At 37.7% G+C, this 24341-nt stretch overlaps 1 protein-coding gene across 6 annotated transcripts; it reads right to left on the reverse strand.

Moving 5' to 3' along the window:
• Positions 1-446: 446 nt before the first annotated feature.
• LOC137024076 (zinc finger protein 239-like) lies at positions 447-17227 on the reverse strand. 6 transcript variants are annotated; one of them, XR_010895626.1, is made up of 4 exons: positions 15645-15778; positions 5617-6704; positions 4183-5470; positions 2673-3399 (listed from the first exon to the last, which is right to left on the reverse strand). XR_010895626.1 is itself a non-coding variant. In XM_067391239.1 (4 exons), exons 2-3 carry the CDS (start codon positions 6140-6142, stop codon positions 4758-4760), a joined length of 1239 nt encoding a protein of 412 aa, XP_067247340.1. In that variant the 5' UTR covers positions 6143-6704; positions 15645-15778; the 3' UTR covers positions 2673-3399; positions 4746-4757. The 6 variants fall into 6 exon arrangements, 5 of the variants coding, with proteins under 5 accessions (XP_067247342.1, XP_067247340.1, XP_067247339.1 ...); XM_067391239.1 differs by having other exon boundaries at positions 4746-5470; XM_067391241.1 differs by lacking the exons at positions 2673-3399; positions 4183-5470; positions 5617-6704 and adding exons at positions 447-1502; positions 17187-17227 and having other exon boundaries at positions 15645-15877.
• Positions 17228-24341: the final 7114 nt, after the last annotated feature.

The following is a 24341-nucleotide window of genomic DNA, read 5'->3' on the forward strand; positions in this document are numbered from 1 at the left end:
AATATGTTTATTTTTTACACAAATGTATTGCTTCGCTTCAGAAGCCCATTATTAAGCCCCTGGAGCAGTATGACATAGGTTTATGATGGATGGATGTGGATGGAGACACTTTCTTCAGTGTCATACTTGTCGGTCTTGCTCACTGCCATTATAAAGATTGGTAAACCATGGATACAATGATTTTTTTTTTTTTTTTTGATGGTTGTTATATTATTAAACACTTGCTTTTTATGTCAAACCTGTTTTAGCGTCATTATCTAAAACAATGATTAATAATGATCAAATGATGAACAAACCATTTGTAAATCATCACTATGTAATTTAATGTAAAGTGAACTTGTAAGCTGATCTGTGTTCAAAAACACAAACATGTATAAAGCAGTGTTTTTTAAAGAAGAGTAATTTATTAGTTTTGAAGTGAATAAACATCTTACAATAAGGTGATTCCAGTGGGTGAACATTAAATCCCTTCACTCATGTGTGCTGTGTGGGATCTAGTGAACTGGTTTTACCCCTGCACTGAAGCTCACATCAGGTGCACAGCAGTTTAAGACTATATGTGTCTCCAAGAAGACAGCTGTCCATATCCTCACCATTCAGCACTTACAATGCAGTACACACCTGTTATACTTGATGTGTAAATACATGAATAAATCATAATAGAAAGCTTTCTGCATTCACAAAACTAAAGTCCAATCTCTTCATCATGCATAAACATGTTACATATCATTTACAGATCTCATGTGATCGTATGAGCATATCAGTATGTAAAGTGTTGGATTTACATAATGTGCATCAAGGGCGTGTGTACGGTTTCTAAATCAGTTTTACATTTAAACTATTCTATTTTTCCCCAGAATGAATTCTCATGTGGACTTTAAGGTTTCCATCTTGACTGAAACGGTTTCCACAGTGAGGGCATATGCAAGGTTTCTTTCCTGTGTGAATGTTCATGTGTCTTGTAAGGTTTCCTTTCTGAGTGAAAGATGTTCCACACTGCTGGCAGATGTAAGGCGGCTTTCCAGTGTGAGTTCTCATGTGGCTTCTAAAGTTTACTTTATGCCTGAAACCCAATCCACACTGTTGGCACATGTAAGGCTTCTCTACAGAGTGAACTCTCATATGATTTTGTAGGGTTCCTTTTTGCCTGAAATTCATTCCACACTGAGAGCAGTTGAAAGGCTTCTCTCCAGTGTGAATTCTCATGTGGATTTTAAACCTTATTGAATCTTTGAAAATCTTTGCACACTCTTGGCAGGGGTAAAACTTTTTAGTGTGAACTCTCATGTGGACGTCAAGGTTGTGTTGTTTTTTGAAACGTAGTAAACACAGATGGCAGGTGACATTATCTACAGTCCCTGACTTTTGATGCTTTTTTCGTGAGGTAGTATTTTCAGTCTGTGAAGATTTTTCTTCAGTCGTGAAATTACGATGCGTCTTGCTCTGATCTTTCTCTTTCACTTCATTCAGATCTTGATGCTCCTCTTTCAACACCATCAGGTCTAAGATGAAAAAAGAGTTTATTCCAGTTTAATGTCAGAAAGAAAAAGACATCAAAACATTTAGACATGCAAGTATCAAAAATTATAACAGGTATGCTAGATCCTCTACACATTCAGGTTTATATGGCTTTTTAAAAATGGTGGGTTTTGCATACGTTCGGCCAAACAATGAACATATGCGTCACTAGTTCCTATTGTACTGGGTGAAACCCTACTCTGAAACCGGAGCTAATTTAGTCCCTCCAAAAGTGTCCCTACAGCTTGAATCATTCCCAGTTTCTGCAGTGACAACCAGGGTCACGGGAATTTAGGTCACCACATTTAGAAACAATATTGAGTCTATAACATATATCAAAACTCCAGGAAGTACAGCAAGTGTATCTGTGAGAACACTCGTTTAAACGGCATACACCAGGACATTTGACTGCACACCCAGGTGAAAAAAAAAGTGCATTTCTATAATGTACTTAAAGTGCTCTATTTTCGTGCACTAATTTTGAACTTAGTATATTGAACTTTTAGTATATTAAGATCATCTAAGTGTACTTGCTATTCTGGGACACAATGAAATATGAACTTAAATGTGCTTTTGATATACCATCTCTGTATTTAAAAAATGTATTTAGATACTAATAGTACATTTGAACCCAAAGTGTACTACAAGTGGTAATGAAATATAAAATAGTATATTAAAAGCACATTTAAGTTCATATTTCATGGTGTCCCAAAATAGCACAGTTGAGTACACTTAGATGATCTTAAGAAGTACTAAAGAAGAATTTTTAGTATATTAATACAAAATTAGTGTGAGAAAATAGAGCACTTTAAGGACATTACTGAAATTTACTTTTTTTTCACCTGGGCAATCACATTTTTTGACATTACTGATACTGCTTGTGCTTCGAATCATAATGCAAAAGAATCTACCAGTGGCAGCATTTCACAGACCTCTATTTGAGCGTGCATGTCATGATAAAGCATGAGTTTCTCAGTCATGGGTTCACGGGATGTCAATGCAAAACGTAGGCAGGCATTATGTAAACTTGTTAACTTGTGAAATTTGCAGAAATGGGTTTCAAGGACTTGTTTAAGAGGTATAGAGTCAACAATTTCTTTTAAGAGACAATAACTTTATTTATGATGCACTTTACAGCTTTGCGGTCTGTTTACATTCACATACAGCCACATTATACACTGCATAAAAGGAAATTTTCAAAAGTCCACAATAGGGGCACTTTAAGGCTTCTCTCCAGTGTGAATTCTCAAGTGTCTGTCCAGTTGTCCTTTTTGAGTAAAACTTATTCCACATTGTTGGCATTTGAAAGGCTTCTCTCCAGTGTGAATTCTTATGTGACTGTTCAGGTGTGATTTTTGAATGAACATTTTCCACACTGTTGGCAGGTAAAAAGCCTCTCTCCATTGTTAACTCTCATGTGTCCTTTTTGAGTGAAACTTATTCCACACTGTTGGCATGTGAAAGGCTTCTCTCCAGTGTGAACTCTCATGTGACCATTCATGTGTCCTTTTTGAGCAAAACTCATTCCACACTCTTGGCATGTGAAAGGCTTCTCTCCAGTGTGAATTCTCATGTGGACTTTAAGGCGTTCTTTTCAATTGAAATTTATTCCACACTCTTGGCAGGGGTAAAGCTTCCTTCTGGTGTGAACTCTCATGTGGACTTCAAGGTTTCCATGCTTTTTGAAACTTAGTCCACACAGATGGCATGTGACATTACCTACAGTCCCTGACTTTTGATACCTTTTTCGTGAGGTAGTTTTTTCAGTCTGTGAGCAACTAAAAGTTTTTTCTTCAGATATGAAATAATGTTGCGTCTTGTACTGATCTTTCTCTTCCAATTCATTCAGATCTTGACTCTCCTCTTTCAACAGCATCAGGTCTAAGGCGAAAAAAGACATTTAATTCCCAGTTTAATGCCACAAAGCAACAGTTATCAAAACATTTAGATGCGTAAAACATCAAAACTATGGATTGGACGGTTAGCGATTTCATGATAAACCACGATAAAATGTCCTGATGGTTAGTATTATCGTTTAAAATTTAATTATAGTGTTTGAGTATGTTTGATTATCATGATTTTAAAAACTCGCAGTAAATCTTCAAGGCAGGCAGCATCAATCAGACGCAGATTTTTTGTACTAGAAGACACTGACAGCAGAAGGCAGTGACAGCTGGGGAGATTCATCCCCCAAAAATCCTTACCGCCACAGCTGCAGCTTTTCAGTGATGTCTGATACTGTGCATATAATTATGTGTTATTATTAAGCCTCACTAAAAGCATTAAAAAAAAAAAAAACATTAAGTTTTCATGCACTATTTTCCAAGACTTCTGAAGCCATTTAACAGTCCCTTTAATAGTCACACTAAGAAATACATTTGCAAAAAAATATTTTATTGCTAAAATGGTGTTCCTGAAACCACATTTAGTAACTTTTTAGTTTTTCTTTTTTCAGATGACCCACTTTAGCAATAATGGAGTTTTTCATTTGTGCAACTGAAGATGACCATCCATGGAACATCATGTATCCATGAATTTATTTAACAAATAACATGTTCTTCTTATAACACATGTAGCCTGGTTCACACCTGCCAGCTCCAAGTAGGACACTGGGGAGTGAGATTATACACACAGCTCTTACTAGCCTACGTCTGTTACACTCACCAACCCAAACCTCACTCCCATCCGGGTCAGGGTACCAACATAGCTCCTCCAGTTAGCGCCTGCCCGCTCCAAGTGGGACGTGAACCCGGGCCTGTCCACATGGGGGTCAGACACTCTAACAAGGAGGCTAAAGGCTGCAACCTCTAGCGTCACTAGAGTGTCTCTTGAGATCAGGGGAGTGAGGTTTACATGCACAGCTCTCACTAATTTACGTCTGTTACACGCATACAATTAATGCATTGAAAAAGTGCAACATTTAATGTAATAATATAATAGAAATCAATTTTTTTAAATACAACAAAAAAGTTATAAAAACAAATACATTCAAAATTATATTACAAATAAATAAATAAGATTGTGACTATCTATAAAGCAAATGGCATAAGAAATAGTCAATGTAATATAATATAACAAATTATTAATATGATATGGTAAGGCATTTTTTAAACAATGGTAAAACTTCTCATCCTTATATTCTACATCCATAGTAATCGAATCAAAATTTTAAAATGTATCCAATGTAAAAAATAAAATAAAAATTAGAATAGAATATTTAACATCACCTCTGGTCAAAATCACCTCTGGTGATATGCAACAAAGCATTGTTTTTTGTTGTTCAAACAAAGAAACAGCTTCCCATCTCCACATTTGGAACATCGCCAACGTGACACTCCACCTTTGCACAAATTGCATCTCCCTCGCTGAGTGCCAAATGTAGGCCAGTGTCCAATGCCATCGTAGCGGACATCCAGGCTGGGATGGAGAACTCGGGGGTTAGGACGACGAACTTCTGGTTTGTGCTTTGCACTTGTGGACTGGCCAACCCTGGCTGGTACCTTGTTGGCTCCCTTCAATGTAGCAGCCACCGACAGGCGGAACTTCTTCAAGGGCATCGGTTTCTGTTCAAGAAGGTTGCAGTCTTGCTTGTAGACAAGCCATGCATTCACAATGCTCACGTCGATGATGTACCCAAACAAAGGCAGGTACCAGCGCCGTGCCTTCATTGGCGTTTTATAGAGGTGCACAAGCATATCGGAGAGATCGATGCCCCCCATGGCTTGATTGTATGCCAGGACAATGGATGGGCAGGGGACATCAACCTTCTTTTGTGCCTCCTTTTTGAATCTTTTCACTGAGGACAACGGCTCCACCCCATAAGCATTGCTCAGGAAGGTGACACACTTGTTGTCGAACCACTTCACTGCAGTGACTCCCTCTGATGAACAGAAATCGACAAAACCTTGGCCTCGCTTCACCATCTCCTTGTCGCTCATCAATGTTGCACCACCTGAAAATGTGGAAATAAAAATTTGTTTGTGTATAAATCCTAATACAGTTTCTATATGTATGAGAAAATGTATGTGCATGCATGCATGCTGTAGTTGTGTTTGTATATTTAACAATATAATGAACATAACACAGAAAGTACATTACCTGAGTGATTTGCTCTGACGGTACCCACACTTCTCAGACCCAGATTGGTGTGCAGCGTCTTCACCAAATTGAAGCTGGTAAAGAAGTTGTTGTAGAACACCACAGTTTTCTCTTTGTGTGTGATAGAGCTGCAGAGTATTGAGACAACCTTGGCGCCTAGATGGAGGTCTTCCAAGCCCAGTTGTGCATGCTCTTCCTCTTGAATGTTGAAGAATGTTGTGGCCCCTTGGTACAGTATGAAGTCATGGATGATGCCAGAGGAGCTGCCCCGACAGAAGATCTTAAACCCCCACTTATCTGGCTTGTTTTGAATATAATGCCTGAGTTTGCCAGCTCTGGTGCCCTTGTAGGCCACCATCACTTCATCAACAATCTGCCTGTTGGTTGGGGGAATGAGAAGGCATTGTTCTCTGAACATGTCAAAAAGAGGGCGGATCTTATGGAAGCGGTCAGTGCAGCCCTCCATCTGGAAGTTGTCATTGAAGTGGACATTTCTTCGTAGTACATTGAAGCGCTTCACTGACATGGTATCAGCCACTGGTGGGAATCGTGACTCACAGGCCCAGTAATCATCTAAAGAAGGAAATTTAAAACTCCCATGTACAGTAAAACTGACAAAAAATATTCAATTTCAGCTACTGTGGTGTTGACGGACGTCCCTGTCTGTTGAACTGAGTACTGGTTGGTATGCTCAGTTATGTGCTCAATCATCTGGTCAGTGAAGAGCCTCTTCCAATACATAAATGGTGTTTGGACTGACTCTGGAATCATGAAGACCGGCTCGGGCACAGTGAAAGGTGGAATGTCCTTCTTGACCCATGTGGTCTTTCTGGCCTTTGTAGAAGAGGAGGGAGTTTGATAGAGGTCTAAAGAGACCTCAACAAGTCTGTTCCTATTTCTCCGTTTCTTTGGTGGGGGTGGCAAATCTTTGCTGAGTGGAGGGACATGATCTTCATAATTATCATTGTCTGGATCACTGAGATCTTCAACCTCAGAATCACATGGATCAGCAGGTAAAAGTGCAATAGTGCTGTAGGCTGTAGATGTAGTTCTGGGACGTCCATAAAATGTCAGACAGTCCATTAGGTCTGAAAGAAATTAGACCTTAACATTACTTTACACAAGCATGACAAACTGTATCTTGATTAATCAGTGCCTCATGTACATCTATCCATGAAAATGAATAATTGTCATGTTGACAAACTGTTATAGGCACATATAACATATAGGTACATTGAAATTTCATATAAATTGATAAGAAAAATGGCATACCGAGTAAGACACATTCGATAACACACAACTATGAAATGAGATAAGACAGAAAATGTTGAAGTTTGAGTGAAAAGAGTTTACTGTGCTAAAAAAAAATAAAATAAATGGACAAATATGTCCATCCATAATTACAATTACATACTCATAAACATGTTATATTTGTCAGATTATTGAACAGAAAATGTAATGTTTATAGATAGCTACCCATCTAGACAGCTGTAGCTATTGCTATTCAGTGTAGTGTTATTCCAAAAAGGCTCAGAAATTAGTAATTTTAGGAATGCCATGTTATATCTTATTATGTGAGGTGATCTCATTGCTGAGCAGTTGAGTTTACATTAACTGGGGTGCAATTCCCAAAGCGAACTATGGTCGCAAGTTCCGTCGTTACCAATAAAGTTCAATGGGACTTACGACCATGGTTCACCAACGATGCTTTCGGGCAATGCACCCCTGGGCACATTTTCTGATGCAACACAGAGGTAAATTTTTTCACTGCGTTTCTGCCATTTAACTAAATATACCGTTAGGAGATTTAGAACATAATCTTACCTCAAATATTAGCGTCACTTGCAGACAGTTTTTGAAGAGATGCGTCATGTCAATATACTACCGGTTTTCTTTCAGCTTCTTAGCAACAATATATTTTTGCAGCATTCCCACCCAGTGGGTATAATTGCAATTACACACTTTATTCAATAGGAAGTAAAAGGATGATTTTGGCGAGTTTTAATTACAGCAATTTGATTGCGAAAAAAGATCAACCATGCGTTTACAATGCATGTTAAAGGGTTAAACAAAAAATACAGCTTTATTCTAGCCTGATGCACTCATTTCTAATGAACACTTGTATGGGTACATTTCATATAGCAACATTTTGAGTAAAAAGCTGAGAAAATCACATTTTTGTCAAAGACTACATCTGGATTGGATTCAAAACAATGATCAAAACATAGATGGAGTAGATCGAGTCCATCAACACCCCTAAAGCTTCACAGGCCTAAACGCTTCCTCAGTCGACATTTCACTCAATAACATTAGCCATTGTGATTTACATGCTGTTTATTGTTGATGATTGCATCATTTTACATATGCATCTGCTTACATATGAGATCGCACAGGACAGAATAGTGCTAAATTCACAAGTCTCTTCTGATTCAGTAGCCGCACACACCATCTTCTCTTCTTCTATCAAGATGAGTACTTAGAAGCATATCCTTCTCCATTGTTTTTGATTCTTGTTCTCTTGGTGTCATCTTCTGAACTATGTTGCAATGGTGGATGCACTATTTTTCTTCTCTGATCCTGCCCATCAAATGTTCCATTGATGACATGACTCGATGCCCTCCGATGTATTAAAAAAAAAATTTGTACTGCGCATGTGTCAAACTCGGTCATCCGTGAACACGACTGCGCGCAAGACTCAACTCGTTGTGTAAAGTGAAGTATACCTGGGCCTTTAGCATGTTAGCCAGGGTTCAAAGCACCAATTGCAAGTAAAAATCAGCGTTGAAAGGGTGTTACTCGCCGGTTGCCCGGTAATTTTAGGAATTTTGACAATGCATGGTTGTGAGAATGTGATATGGCTTAGTGCGATCATCAAATCACATATGTTGTGACGGAACTATATAAATAAATAGATTGATGCATGTTTGTTCATAAAATTACTGTAAATTTTATTTGTTTATATATCTTGTTAATTGTGGTTTGGCACTTCTGGATCAGAGCGCTTTTGGCCACTGGATCAGAGCGATTTCAATCTGCCTGATTTGCTGCCCATTGTTGCCGGTAAACCTGAAAATACTCAACACCATTGGTTCAAAGCGCTGTCAATGCTTTGGACCCTTTTTACCATGCCAATATGGCTGCATTTACACTGCAAGTCTTAATGCACAGATCCGATCTTTTGACCTTATCCAATATTTTGGCCAGTGTGTTTACATTAACTTTAGAAGTGAATGGTATCCGATGTCTGTTTACATTACTTCCTGCCCCAATGATTATCATTGATAGTTTTTTTTTTTTTGAAACTTTCTTTTTATTTTTTATCTTTTAGAAAGGGAAAAAAGAAAAACAAACAACAAAAACAACAACATACAATCACATCTAAACAACAGAATGATCATTTGGTCACCCATACATTCTTTCATAAACAAATTGATGGAAGTACATCTCAGATGATACAGCAGATGAGATCATGTTAGAGTCATAAACACAATCAATTTTTCCCAATACTGTAAGTATTTATCCATCCGTAAATTTAATGCGAACGTCATCCTCTCCATGTTTTGGATACTGGTCACAATGTCCAGCCAGTCAGTCTTTGTCGGGGGTTCTAACTGTAGCCACTTTCTTGTTAAAGCTTTCTTGCTGGCTGCTAATAATATCTTTATAAGATATTTATCTTTCTTCATCATATGAGCTGCTAAATTGCCCAGATAAATTGTGGAAAAAGAACTATCAATTCCCTCACCGAAAATGTTAATTATTACTTGTATTACCTCCTGCCAATATGACTGAATGGCTGGGCAGCTCCAGAATACATGAAAATGATCCGCCAACTGTTCCCCACATTTCCTCCAACACAGACCACCTCCAATGTCGTCAGTCTGAATAAATTTTAACTTGGGGGTTACAAAATATCTAATAATATTTCGCCAGCAGAATTCTCTCCACATACCCGAGCTAGTAGAGGTAGCCTGTACAGAACAAATATTCAGCCAGTCTTCCTCTGAGATGCCTAGACCGGATTCTTTCTCCCATTTTAATCTAACATTATATGTTGATTGTTTCTTAATGGACTGAATTGCTAGATACAGTTTTGAGACAAGTTTCCTATTGTCTTTATTTTTATAAATATCGATGAATAGATCAATTAAATTGGTGTCATGCTTCTCCATGTATCTTATCTCTTTATTAAAATAAGTCCTCATTTGTAAGTACCTAAAAAAAATCAAGTTTTTCCAGACCATATGTATCAGAAATCTCCTGAAAGCTATCCAATTCTCCCTTTGACGAGATTGAACTAAAGGAGGTGATGCCAAGCCTATACCAACGCTGAAACCTCCCATCAGCACTTGCTGGTTTAAAGTCAGGGTCGAACGCAACCCATCTTAGTACTCTAGACTGTCTTTCTAGTGTTGAATTACATTCTTTAAACCAGATTCTGAAGGGAACCTTAGTCCATTGATTTAACCTTTTAGAATACTGTTCATATAAAATTTTGCTACCAAGCACTGATTGCAGTGGTATAGCAAGCTGAGAGATCTCCAAATCCTTCCACTTTGCTACATAGTCTGAGTTACAACAGCATGCTAAAGCTCTTAGCTGGGCAGCTTTGAAGTAGTCTGAAAAACATGGCAGTGATCTACCCCCTTTCACTTTAGATAGCTGCAGTATTTTGAATTGAATTCTTGGCCTCTTTCCGCCCCATATGAATCTTGAAATCCACTTATCCCATTCAGTAAATTGTTTTACTGGAACTTCAACTGGTAAGGATTGGAAGAGATATAGAAGACGAGGAAGCAGGTTCATTTTTACAGTATCTATTCTGTTATGCATCTCTAAGGGCAGTTGGGACCACCTATCTATGTCTGATTTAATGTTCTTATTTGTAGGACCATGATTACTATCAAACAATTTAGAAATGTCCTTTGTTATTATAATCCCCAAGTACTTAATACTTGATGAGTTCCAATTAAATTTAAACCTATTCAGCATAGCATTATGAGGGGTGTAGTTATAGCTTAAGATTTGTGTTTTCTGAACGTTTAATTTATATCCCGAGTAAGTTCCGAATTTTTTCGGATGGACATCAACCTAGGAATGCTAACCTCTGGTGCTGCGACAAACAAGAGCACGTCGTCCGCGTACAAACAAATCTTTTGTTCTAAACCTCTAACCCTAATTCCTTTTATCTCCTGTTCGTCTCTAACTGACTGTGCAATGGGCTCAATGAATAAAGCGAAAAGGGCAGGGCTGAGAGGGCAGCCTTGTCGGCAGCCTCTTTCCAGAATAATATTCTGATTGAGATGCCCATTAATTCTTATTCTGGCCTTTGGTGATGAGTACAGAGTTTTAATGCATCTAATAAACTCATCTTTAAAACCAAATCTTCTCAATGCCAAAAATAGGTACTCCCAGCTATCATTGATAGTTTTACATGCACATAGCAGACCCTCGGGTTTTGAATGGCCATGCCATTCAAATTATTTATATAGCCTATTTCATATCGAGTGGCCATGATCAGCTACCTGTCAGAATGTTTAAGTTAACAGCTGTCAGTATCATGGATGTATCACAGCGCAAATTATGACTAAACGGGTATAGACCGGAAAAAGTAAATTGCATTTGATATTTTATCTAGTTATCAGTTTTAGAATTCCATTTTTTTTTTTATGAATTCGAGCTAGCTAGGGAGAGAGCGTGAGAGAGAGTAGCTACAGTGAAGCTTTTGGCTTATAAGAAAAACAACAACATGGTAGCCTCTTTTAAATTAACCGGGAAATAGTTGAAATTCAGCTGCTGAATGTAGCTATGTGTGCGTGTGTGTGCGCAATTTCTTCCTAGAAAAATAACGTTAGACAAAGTTCCCAACTCAATAATAAAGCTGCAAATTTTTTGTGCGAGTGTATACAAGCAGGTCTGCTTCATAAAACAACATCAAAACAACATTTCAGTGAGGAAACGTGTCGACCTCGCTTTGTGATGGCTTGGAATTCCAATGGGAATTGGATATGCGTGTTTAGACGTGGGTCGCATGTCCAGAGATCGGATATGTATCAGATTTAAAACCACATTTGGAAGTAGCTCAGATCGGATGCGAAAAAATCGGATCTCGTGTGGATTTTTGTGTTTACACGTGTGCAACTAATTCCGATCTGTGTCAGATGTGAGCAAAAGATCTGATTTTTTTGTGCCAGTGTAAACGCAGCCTATGCTACTTGAATCTGAATTTGTCAATCGCAGTTTTTTAAATATGAGGAAGATTTATGACTCGACCACAGACTCACGACTCCGTTCATGGTATACAAACACTCAATAATACATTCTGAAATTGCCCTGTTTGTACTAAGACAATATTTATTCCGATTTCTTTCTTTTGTGTGGCTGCTCATGCTATTATTTGGAGTTAGTATGAGTAACAAAAATGTTTTCTGTGTACAGATTTGACTGCAATAATAGTGCAAAAACTGACTCTTCAAATCAACATTAAAATGTCAATTTTTATAAAAAAATAGTCAATAATAACATCTGAATATAACGGATGTAGGCCAGTAAGAGCTGTGCATGTAAACTTGACTCCCCTGGCCTCAAGAGGTCAGCTATTAATGCTAGAGCCTGTGGTCTTTAGCGTCTTTGTTAGCGCCAGCCTCCCATGCCAGACTTCAGTTTAAAGGATTAGTTCACTTTCAAATTAAAATTTCCTGATAATTTACTCACCCCCCATGTCATCCAAGATGTTAATGTCCTTCTTTCTTCAGTCGGAAATAAATTAAGGATTTTGATGAAAACATTCCAGGATTTTTCTTCATATAGTGGACTTTAATGGAGCCCAAACGAATGAAGGTCAAAATTACAGTTTCAGTGCAGCTTCAAAACATTCTACACGATCCCACATGAGGAATAGGGCTGTGTATTGCCAAGAATCTGGCGATACGATACACATCACGATACAGGGGTTACGATACGATATTTTGTGATACATTGCGATACCGTAAGAAAGGGAATCTATTGCGATATTTGTTTTTTTAGAAAAAGGATGCAATTTTAGAAAAAACAGTCATGAACACACCACCATATGCATAAACCCTTACAAACGACTTAATTTTATTTAATCAATACAGTATCATTTGCATTTATATCACTATTTTGTACAATCTAAGGGAAAATGGTAAAGTGACTGCAGGATTCTTCAGAGTTTTTAAAGGTTCACAGTATAACAGTTTTTAATTTCTAAACTATTTAACAACTAGTGCATAGTCCATTTCATGACTGAATGTCTGTTTTTTTATTTAATACTGTAAAAGCTGTTTGCTTTAAAGCAGTATAATGCTTAAAGTGCTATTTAAATAAATGTGCCTTTACTGAAGTGCTGAACAGAGCTGATGCAAACATATTCACATCGCTATGATCAAATAATTTCTTTAAGCTGTCACCGCTGTCATTTTTGTTGTGTTTATTTTGTTACTGAGAGGAAAACGTGCAGTACATAACGTTAATATTCTATCTAAATGCCTCTCAGCAGCGTGGATCGTGTCGGAATGTTAAGTGAGCGCTCAGATTTTATTTTAACATGGCCTATTTTGCAAACAACTGACTCTTATCGATCTCCTTAGTGGGTTCTTTATAGTTGAAGTCAAAATGAGTCCACACTTGTTCATGAGCGGAACAAATTTTATCGTCTTGTGAGCTGGGTTTGCTAATACTAACGCTATTGATGCACCTTGCGCTTCTCCGGCTACGCGTCAGTTTTACGTTTATGTTCTGAGATAATGCTGACATCTAGCGGTTTGGTTTAATACAGCCTGTGGTTTAAACTGAACACAAAGCCATGAACCTGGGATGTAAATAAATAAATAAATAAATATCGATACAGCGTTTTTGAGAATCGATACATAATATAATAATATTATATTAATATAATATAATAATATTATATAATATAATAATATTGCGATATTCACGTGTAGCGATATTTTCTTTACACCCCAAACGAGGAATAAGGGTCTTATCTAGAGAAACCATCACTCACTTTCTAAAAAAATTTAAAAAATTATAAGTTTTACAGGGCTCTCAAGTCTCACGCATTGGGCGTGAGACACACGCATTTCAACCCGTTCACACGCTCACACGCCACACCTTGTATTTCTCACGCAGAGAAATCTCCTAACAAGTTGCGCCGCTATTAGAGGAATCAAGCGAGTTCCCCATAGAGTTAAGAAGGCCCTGCCACGCACCAGTTAATCTAATAAAAAAATATAGCTACCGAACAGCCAATCAGAAAATAGAATTACTGTATCCGGGTAAGATTTAGACATTCCCGCCACAAAAATATTTATGTTCTGATTCCAACGACACATTCTGTGATTCACGGGCTCGCGCACTGATTCAGATGCTCGCTGAGGTAGTTAGCTACAGAAGAGGACATCTGTCAGTCACATTGATTCACATCTGGCTACAGACTGATCGTGATCGATGTGGGACCATATCCTATGAGTACAGTAAGTCATCTCATCAAATTGCTGGGGAATATTTGTGTCCAGGCAGCTGGTAGGTTAGTTAACAGTTTGTCCAGAATACTTTTACGTTAACTTGCCTGGCTAGTAGTGATGGGCATTTTTCCAAAATATTGTATTCGAATATTTGGGCTAGTAAAAAAACGAATATTCATGTATTTGTGTTAAAAATGTAAAAAAAAAATATAGAATGAGAATATACAACATGAATCCATTTTCCAAACCATGTTTTTTTCTTATCCTGAATCATTATGGTACACTTATAATAAGTGTTTATATTCAGACTATTTCAGACCGGACTGGTAGGACTCGCCGCAGAGTATGTAACTTCGTGACTCGCCATAGACATACCATGAGACATACACGGAGAAAAGTAGCTCCGGCTAGAATGTTTCTCCGCAAGACATGTGCAGTTCTGTTTATTAACCGCTAGAGGGCCAAAAATCGCAGACAGCAGCTTTAAATTACGATTATTTTGAGAAAATGAGAGACGTTTTTTATTTTTTTTAATTCAAGTTATCATCGCCATTTCTGAACAAACTTATGATTAGGTAATATACACAACAATTTTGTGTTTTATCTTAAGGTTTTCATTCAGTTTAAAACATTAAACAATATGTGTAAACAAAAAATATAGGCCTAAAGAACAAAAGCATTATAGGCTCAAGCAGCGAGCGGGAAAAAACACTAGTAAAGCAGAGCGCGCCAGTTATCGTGCAGAATGTAACGTATATAAGGTACACTAGAGTCGGAATATGGTTACCATGTTTATATTGTTTCACATTACAATGTTGAGGAAAAACAACAATATAATGTGTATGATTATATTACCATTATCTATCTCTCACACTCACTCACTCACATACACACTAAAATGCTGAATTAAATAAATTATTTTTTTATTTGTACGAATGTGTGTCATTTTTCATATCAGACCCCCGTCCCCCGCCGAAATCTCACTCTGAACTCAGTTCAAAACTTGAGAGCCCTGGTTTTAACCATAAATGCTCATCTTGAACTAGCTCTCTTCTTCTTCTCTATTAGAATTCTGGCAGTGTAGACACTGCTAAGTGTATTACTGCCCTCCACAGGTCAATGTTTGAACTCTAGTTACTTGCACTAGAATATTGTGTATGACAATTTAGTTCTAATTTAGGTCTGTATATGACATAAACATACACATCTTGGATGACATGGGGGTGAGTAAATTATCAGGAAATTTTAATTTGAAAGTGAACTAATCCTTTAAATTCACGCAGAGCAGGTTGGGTAGGACTGTTACATATATGAATAACCTAAAACAATTAACGCAGCAACTGTTTTATGTAAGGCTATACAGCCATCTAGTGGTTATACCTTTTGCAGATAATAAATTTAGGTAAATATTTGGTATATTTACTAATTATTTAGGTAATTTCCCCTTAAAATACAAAATATTAAAAGGATAAATATCATTGACATCCAAAATGATAATTTCTGTAGAGCTGTACACTTTGTTAAAGGATGAATTAAACTAACCTGTTTGTTCTTCAGAATCTTCATTTTTCACTGTAAATGTTTCTTCAATCCTAAAGTCTTCACTCTCCTCTTTAATAAACTCCATCTTTGTTTGTTCCTCAGTATCTTCATGTTTCACACTGTACGTTTCTTCAATCTTCATGTCTTCAATCTCCACTTTAATAAACGCCATCTTGATAATACTGTCGCTTGGCTCTCAGTCGCTTCCCCAGGAGGTTTTCTGTGTGTTTGTCCTGTTTGAGATGAGAATAATTTACTGAAAGGAAAATGAATCCAAACTAAATCTCTGGGTGTATTTTAATCAGCTCCTTAGTCAGTGCACTGTTAAGAGCAGTGTTTTCCATACATTGATTTATTTGTGGCGGCCACAAAAGATTTCAGTACTTCCCATTCATTAACTAGACTCTGAAGGCCCCCAAAAATATATTTAAAGTTTTCATAATAACATAAAAGTTCAAATGAGACACGTTTGTGAACTTGTTTCAAACTGAAAGCTCACAGGTTTATCTCTTGCATATAGAAATTAGGACAAAATAAAGTTTTTTTTTTTTTTCAAGGCATTTGTTTTACAATAAATGGCTATTACTGGATAATATTGCAACATTATTATTATTATTATTATTACATAGTGTAATGTAGACTGAGACACTATATCACTACTAAAAAGAGGCATGAGTCTCCATTAAAGTCATTGCACAGAATGCAATGCAATGAAGCTCTTAATTTTGAACTCTCAAAGTGCACCAGATTAACAAATTTATCTTTTAAATGTACTACATTTTCTTACAGGGGAATAATGTCCCCAGACCCTCTGCTACACACTTGGGTAAAGTTGTTTTTATATTCGCACATTCAGACATCCGTATTCAATAGTCTTGTTAATCACACTACATTGGACATTCAGTGGACATTCACAAGTAAATATGCCATTAAAACAATACTTGCCTATTTTGATCGACTGTGAAAAATGTTGTAAGTTGACAATCGTTGGTTGTCAATATCATGTCACTGCTTAAAAATCGCAAACATTCATTTATTGCACATTTATTGGAAAGTCTGAATTTATCAGAAGTCCGAATGTGCGAATATAAAACCAACTTTACTGAAGTCTGCTACACCCACCACAGTTTCACTAAATCCCATGGGAAACACTGAAGGGAGTCAGTCAGAATGGGAGTTATTGGCCTTAAATCACCTGATTAGACAATTTAAACACTCAAAATTGACACTACAAAACTGACTTCGAATCACTGAATCTTTTTGGAAAGTATTTGATTAAGAGTTTTGTAAAGTTGTATTACTACTCGCCACAGTCGACAGTGGCGGAATTCGTGTTTATGATAAACTGAATTATGATAAAGGGCGCGTAATGAGACGCACCCTTTCTGTTACTCGCGAGTTTTCATTGTTACTTTACTCACTCGACGATAATACATGTTAGATAAAGCAATGCTATGTTACATTTAATAATACACAATTCATTTTGCGTCACTTTAAATGGTTTCTAGCGCTTTAAACGCCTTAAACGCTTAAAACACAAACCTTTCTTCAGCAGAATCACAACAGATGCAGGAGCGCGTCGCAGGCCTATGACGTCAAAATCCTGGATACCAAAATAAAAGTCCCGATCACACGCAGCTGCGTTTTTGTTTTTAAAAAAAGGTTCAGACTTGAATGTATCGGTGAAATAACTCAATAATACATTTCAGTTAAAAAACAATAAAACAGTAATGCAGTCCGTTTATTGGCATGACGAAAACATTTTGTATCACCAAAGCATTAAAACATAGAAAATTTGTTTTAGAACATCTGATTTAATAAAGCCTGAAAATAATAATAATAATAATAGTAATAAAACTCAATAAAAAGACAATATTATACACGTGGCTATATAGCAAATAAAAATAATAATATAAATAAGAGATCTAGGGCCCGTTTCAGAAAGGAGGTTAAGTGAAAACTCTGAGTATGTTAACCCTGAAATGAGGGAAACTCTGGGTTTTCCGTTTCAGAATGGGAGGTATGTCAAACCCGAGAAAGCAGGGTAAGTCAAGCCCGTTTCTGAAAGAGAGTTAACTATACTCAGAATCAGTTACCCTGGTAACTTACTCTGTGAACCTAACCTGGTCGGGAGCAAGTTTTCTTTGGTAAACCCAGAGTTTATTTCGGTCTCCTCCCCCTTCTTAAAGTGGAAGTGGTATTTAAATACCTCATTCATTCTTTCGATACATTCATTCATTGCGCATACAGAGACCTGCATGCAGAGACAGTCAAAGTGAAAATGGCATGTCCTTTTATGGAGGATCCTGTTGATGAGGAGGCTGCATTAATTCGCAGAGAGTTGCATTTACATCGGGAGAGGATTTTGAGACCCCGAGTGGATTTTTTGTCATATCCACATGCATTTTTCTTTGAGCGGTACTGTTTTTCTTTACAGTCAATTAGATATATTCATAATCTCATCCATCCCTACATCACAAACGTCAGCCATCGTGGCTGTGCTCTTACGTCTGAGCAGATGCTTTGTGTTGCTTTGCGTTTCTTTGCAAACGGCAGTTTTCTTTATAACATCGGGGATGCAGAACACATTAGTAAGGCCACTGTGTGCAGAACAGTAAGAAAAGTGTGCCTTGCTCTCAAGTGCTTAGGTATGATAGGGGAGATAGGGGTTACCCATGCCAACCAAAACTAATGACCCCTTACCCAGAACCTGAACCAGGCCCCCAGCAACGCTTCAATGTGGCACACTGCAGGACAAGAGCCCGGGTGGAGATGACCATAGGCCTGTTGAAAGCACGTTTTCAGTGCCTACGTCACCTCAGGGTAACCCCTGAGAGGGCCTGCGACATTATTGTGGCATGTGTTGTTCTCCATAATATTGCCATAATTAGAGGGGAGCAACACCCTGCCCTACAAATACAAGACCCTGAGGAAGACCTCATCAATCCTGCAGATTTCCAGTTTGAGATATTATATGCTGCAATTTCTCTGCAGATTAATCAGCCACCACCACCACAACCACCCACAAAAGAAACAAGATCAATAAATACAAAATCACAACCATTTATTTGCTCTTCATTTCCTACAAATACAAACGCAACTGTTAGATTTTAATATTCTTCCTATAATTCATAGAATTCCCCTGTGGCCATACACTCAACTCCAGCTTTAGTTTCAGGATCTCAATTTCCAGATCTGCCTTTTGGATCTGACAATCCAAGTATATCATTTCTTTGTCATTTTTTTTTTCTATTTATTTTAATCAGATCTGTATAACTCTTTAACTGGTAACTGAAAATACAGTAGCTTAAAGTTACATGATATAGTTGTACATGACTTGTACAGAATTAAACTCTTGCATTTACTGAACATCACTGAACTGTGTTCATCTGTGCAGCAGAATTTGATAGACCCTCCTCCTGCTGTTCTTCCACACTCTAGGGATAAAGAACAATGTCAGTTTATATACTTATAACATACATAAACTTTTCTATAGACACAAAAATTGGGAAAATGTGAATGTGTAGACACTATATTAATATTACCTCTGTAGGCCTCTCTGTGACAGAGGTGGTTTCATCATCCTCATCATCCTGTGAAGAGCATTTAGCTGAGTACACCTTATAATATGATTTGTCATAATTTATGTTTTATTTAGTAGGCTACTTACAACTGCCTGGGTTTCTGTTGTGAGTTTGACAGGAGGCTCAAAAAGGCAGATATTACCATTAGAATCTGTTGGGACAAACAAAAAACCCAACCCAAATTGAAATAAATGGAAATATCAGAAAAGCATCTTACAATTTATGAAGTCACTTCTGGGGAGTAACTGGCTCTGATGAGCTCCCTCCAGGAATTCCCTCAGCCACAGGCCTGCCGGTGTTCAGGCTCAGGGCCAGGGCCGTACGCAGGGTTTTATATTTACCGAGGTCACAAAAATTTGTTTTGCTAGGGGGGTTGGGGGGCATGCTCCCCCGAGGAAAATTTTGATTTCCTTGATGTACATATATGCATTTTAAGACGTTTTAAGGCCAACAAATTGGATAACAATAGCTTTAAAACCATGGCAACAAATACATACAGATGCACAGTTTTGAGGCAGCTTAATCGCATGTTTGGTAATTCCATGACTTCATTTACCTCAGAATAATGATGGTGCATGCCCGTACTTTCTTTAGCGCTTTAGTTAAACTATAATGCAGTAGTATGCAGCACGCGCCGCGCATTTGCGCGAGCAATTCTTGAGTTCACGCTTCGAGCACAGTAGGCTATAGCCTAACAGGTGATTGGAGTTTTACTGACATAGCCTGACAACATCTCATCTGACCACAGTTCACTGTTGTTCAAATGAAGCTACATTTTCCGCGCTCGTTTGACTTGTGCCTGGCGCTGAGCCGAAGGTGGAATGCGCGTCTGAAATTGTCCCGTTTGTTGTGGTCGTAAAGAGACATTTCTTTATAAACGCAATGTTTTACTTGGCGATGTTTTTAAAAATATTTTTATTTTTGGTATTTTTTTATGCTCTGTTCGTGTTTTGTGGAGTAGCAACACCTGGGGGGGATTAGAGACGGTAAAAGTGAGTGGGTCCAATATTGGTCTTAAAAAGTGGGTGGGTTTTGTCCCACCCACAAACAATGGTTCCGACGCCCATGGAAAATACAGACAACATATGGATTCGGGTTCTGTGTTTGGCATTGATCATCACTGCTGGATTTCAGCTTTGACTAATTTGAAATTTAGGGAAAAAATACCAAGGACATGACCTCGGTGTCCTCAATGGTAGATACGGCCATGCTCAGGGCCATCTCTTCTGCACTTGTGAGTGGTGGTGGTGCAGGTCCTCCCCCTGTTTTAGGGGCATCTGCCTTCTTTCTGTTGGCTGAGAAGAAGTGAAATGAGAATTCATATTTAATTGTTTGAAAACAGCATTAGACCCATGTCAAAAATGCTTCTGCACTGCTAGACACTGGATGCTATTTAGTTATTTAATATGTCAAATGTTTGTAAAGTCAGGTAGCCTACACCCATGATATGCTCAAGCCTTACTTGATTGAATTATGTTTTTATATTTAATTTTCAGCTGCTGCCATGTTCTTTTAATACCTGCAGGATTGCACCTACATGAAAATTAAAATTAGGTTGAATAACATACTGTTCTTCCAGTTTCACCTCTGATATTATAACAGTTGGGTAAGTTACTCTAAAAAAGTTATTAGATTAATTATAATAATTACTCTGCCTACAAAGTATTTAATTATTTATTACTAATTTCTTTATAATAAGAAATATATATCAACCTCAACCACAACACAAGGATATACAGTAAACCGCACTTTTAATTCTTAAAAAAAAATAATCAGTATTTAATGCAATTGCATCAGAAGTAACTTTAATTAAATTACAGAAAAATTAAGAGTAGCTAATCCCTTATTTGTTCAAGTAAAAAAGTAAATTAGTACTTAGTAATTAATTAAACCCATCACTGTATAACTAATTAAAATTTAAACACGCATTGACTCGAGCAGCTATTTTTTCTCACGCCAACTCTCTCTCTTTTGCGGCTGCAGTCGTTTTGCTTTTTTTTTTTCGGAAAATGTGCTCATGCTCACTGTAAGCTTGCATGAGCACATCAAGTTCAGCCGGTGAAAAATATGCAGAGCGTTTTTTTTCGGGTGCTGTTACCATGGTGACTCATAATATCTGCACTCCATTGATAATGGCTTTTTATAGTGGTGGTGCACGCGCTTAACTCAGAGTCAGTCAAACCAGAGTTGATTGAACTAACTAATTTCAGCTGTTCTGTAACCGAAAACTCAGAGTTTCCCATCTCAGGGTAAGTCAACTCAGAGTTCAAGTTTTAACTCAGAGTTGGTTGAACCTCCTTTCTGAAATGGGCCCCTGAAGCATTTTCTGGAACTTCATTACTCTAGTTGTGGGTGAAAATTAGCTTTTAGCTAAATCATTGTTTGGAATGGAAACATTTATGTTAAAAATTGTACATGGTCCCTATAAAGCAAGTAAGTAAAATAGTTTTTTGGGGTTGACTCTAAGGACCCAGGACTGGCAGTAATTCTCCAGCATATTCAGGCTGTCCTGAAGCCCCTCTTTAGTGGGTAACAGGAGAATCATGTCATCTGCGTAGAGAAGACACTTTATTACTGTGTTATGTAAAGTGAGACTTTGAATAGGAACATGTTCTAATATATTGACCAAATGACCCTTCGCCGGGAGTTTGATTGACAAGCGATCTAACCAATCATAATGCCGGATCCACCATTTTGTCCAACAAAGCAGTCATGAGTTAGAAGATTAACCTTGAAAATTGGAGTGTATTTACGTCTTTCTGCGTTTGAAACAACATTCCTTCTGATGTTCATTCATGTTTATTTGATGTTATAAATGAACTAGTAGGAAGAGATGATCGGTTTACGAGCCGTTTGAGCTGAGGCACTACAGCAATCTATGAGACATTAAAGAGCCACAAAACCATTTTTATTGTTCGAATTTCTTTTAAAAAAAAATCACACAATTTAAAAGATGTCTTGTCTGTCGACGTGTTGTCAGTGTCCTTTTTGCTCGTCAATGTATTTTTCACTCTCTGTGGCGTGACAGAGCCATGGCTTGTCGGACAAAGCAACAGTAACTAAGGGGAAAGGTCTTTGCGAAGAGTCAATTGGTTGATGTAAATGTTGAAGAGGGCGGGGCTTAAACTGCAGCCCTGTCTTACTCCACGCCCCTGGGGGGAAAATTCAGTTCTTCGAATTACAATTTTAAAAGCTGCCTTCGGTGGGCATTCACAGTTTGATCAGAGTTTTGTCTGGCAGGGTAAGAAGGGAACACATTGTACTGTTTACACATTTCCCTGGGCCTGGAAATGCTGATTTCTCATTCTATGTTTTGAAAAGTTCCCTTTTGGACATACGGAGACTAAAGAGAGGGTATATATATATATGGCACAAAGAAAAACAGGCTGAGATGGTGATATGATTGCATTTTGAATGTTCAGCCACAGGTGCTAACACTTCTCTTTTGACTAATTCTATGCACAGTCCAGACTTAATCCAGATTATCATCCTGTGTGACCGATGGTAATATTATCTCTTTTTTATCCTGAGGGACAGCATCTCCTCTACACTAGGTTTCCTGTAAGCCAAGCCAGTCTTGGTCCAAAATTATATGCTTCTGCAGAGGTTAGGTATAGATATCCTTCCCATAGATGGATCTCGAATATGAGATGATGAAAGAGAACCATATCCTCAGTTTTCCCAGTCTGCTGCTGTTATCATGGTGCTGAAGAGAAAACATAGTTCTAGCGCTCAGCTGCACGACTCTTATCGGAGCACGTCCTCAACATCCAGCACTGATGCGGCTAAAAACCATCAACACGTTAGTGTTGTTGAGCAAAATTAGACTCCAATTAGAAAGAGGAAGAGGATGGATAGTTATGAGAAGCTCCTCTCTCTTCATTTCTGTGACTGGAGTGGCAGCTCAGACCAAGAGACCATATGTTACAAATCCACACCATCACATATTATATCATGACTGAAAGTTTGATCAAAGTAATGAACAGATATTCTATATATTATATATTTATACATATATAATAAAAAAGTAAAAAAAGAATTGAATAATTATCGTAATATGAGTATGCAATGTTTAATTATTATTATGCAACTGAACTATGCTTTTGTTCAAAATTCCCTGGTTTAGATCATAAATTCTCTACAGTACAGTGCTTTGTGCTCTAGAGGATCATGGTCTTCAGGAACCTCTTTCCAGTGGTCTTGAAGTCCTTCCTCCTGCAGATCATCAGGTTCAAATCCCTCCAGCTCCAGTCCACCTCAGTCCATTCATTCTAGTACCAGATCACAACCACAGAGTCGACGTGTCGCTGAGGGTGAGTTTACAGCCATAACCTTAAACATTACACACACTGCTGTCCATGCTTGACATTTCATGGTAACTAAAATTATTCATCTTTTAATAGACAACATCCTGAGCTGGTAAGAAATCGGCAGAATGCTTGGAGAGGGAAGATGCGACTCCGAAATGGAGAAACCCAAAACCCGATCACATGTGAATGCATATCAATAGTACACAAGTAATCTCGTAGAATATATACGCCAAAAAGCAGTTTTTCATGTGCATAGGATATGCAGTTTATGGCATGTATGTAATATGCTTGGTAGTCTTGGGTACGCATTGTCACTAGACTGGTTCTTTAAAATACAACAGCAGTACAACAGCTATGCACAACTACCTACGATTGAAACCTCCAACAGCAAAAGCAAATGTTAGTGAGATGCACATCATGAAGCAAACAAGCATTGGTGAATTCTCTACGACTCTATGAAAGCGGACATTGCGTCTGAAATGAAAGGCAAGAAGGTCTCCCTCATTACTGATTGCTCGGTGCACTTGTATTTCTAAATGCAAACCAGTGATCCATGAGCTTGACCAAAGACTGCGTGTGGCCAGAGGACGATAGCAGCGATGACTTGTGTTAGTCTATAAACTTTCAGGCCGGTTAAAGTAAGATTCTATTTGTTCTTGTTATTACTGTTGAAAACTTGGTAAATATTATTAAATTACTGTATGCATCTGTCATGTGCATATGATACGCACTTTATGGCGTGTATACGCTTGGTAGTCTTGGGTACGCATTGTCACTAGACTGGTTCTTTAAAATACAACAGC

The sequence above is a fragment of the Chanodichthys erythropterus genome, chromosome 8 (assembly GCF_024489055.1).
Source record: "Chanodichthys erythropterus isolate Z2021 chromosome 8, ASM2448905v1, whole genome shotgun sequence".
Lineage (NCBI taxonomy): Eukaryota > Metazoa > Chordata > Actinopteri > Cypriniformes > Xenocyprididae > Chanodichthys > Chanodichthys erythropterus.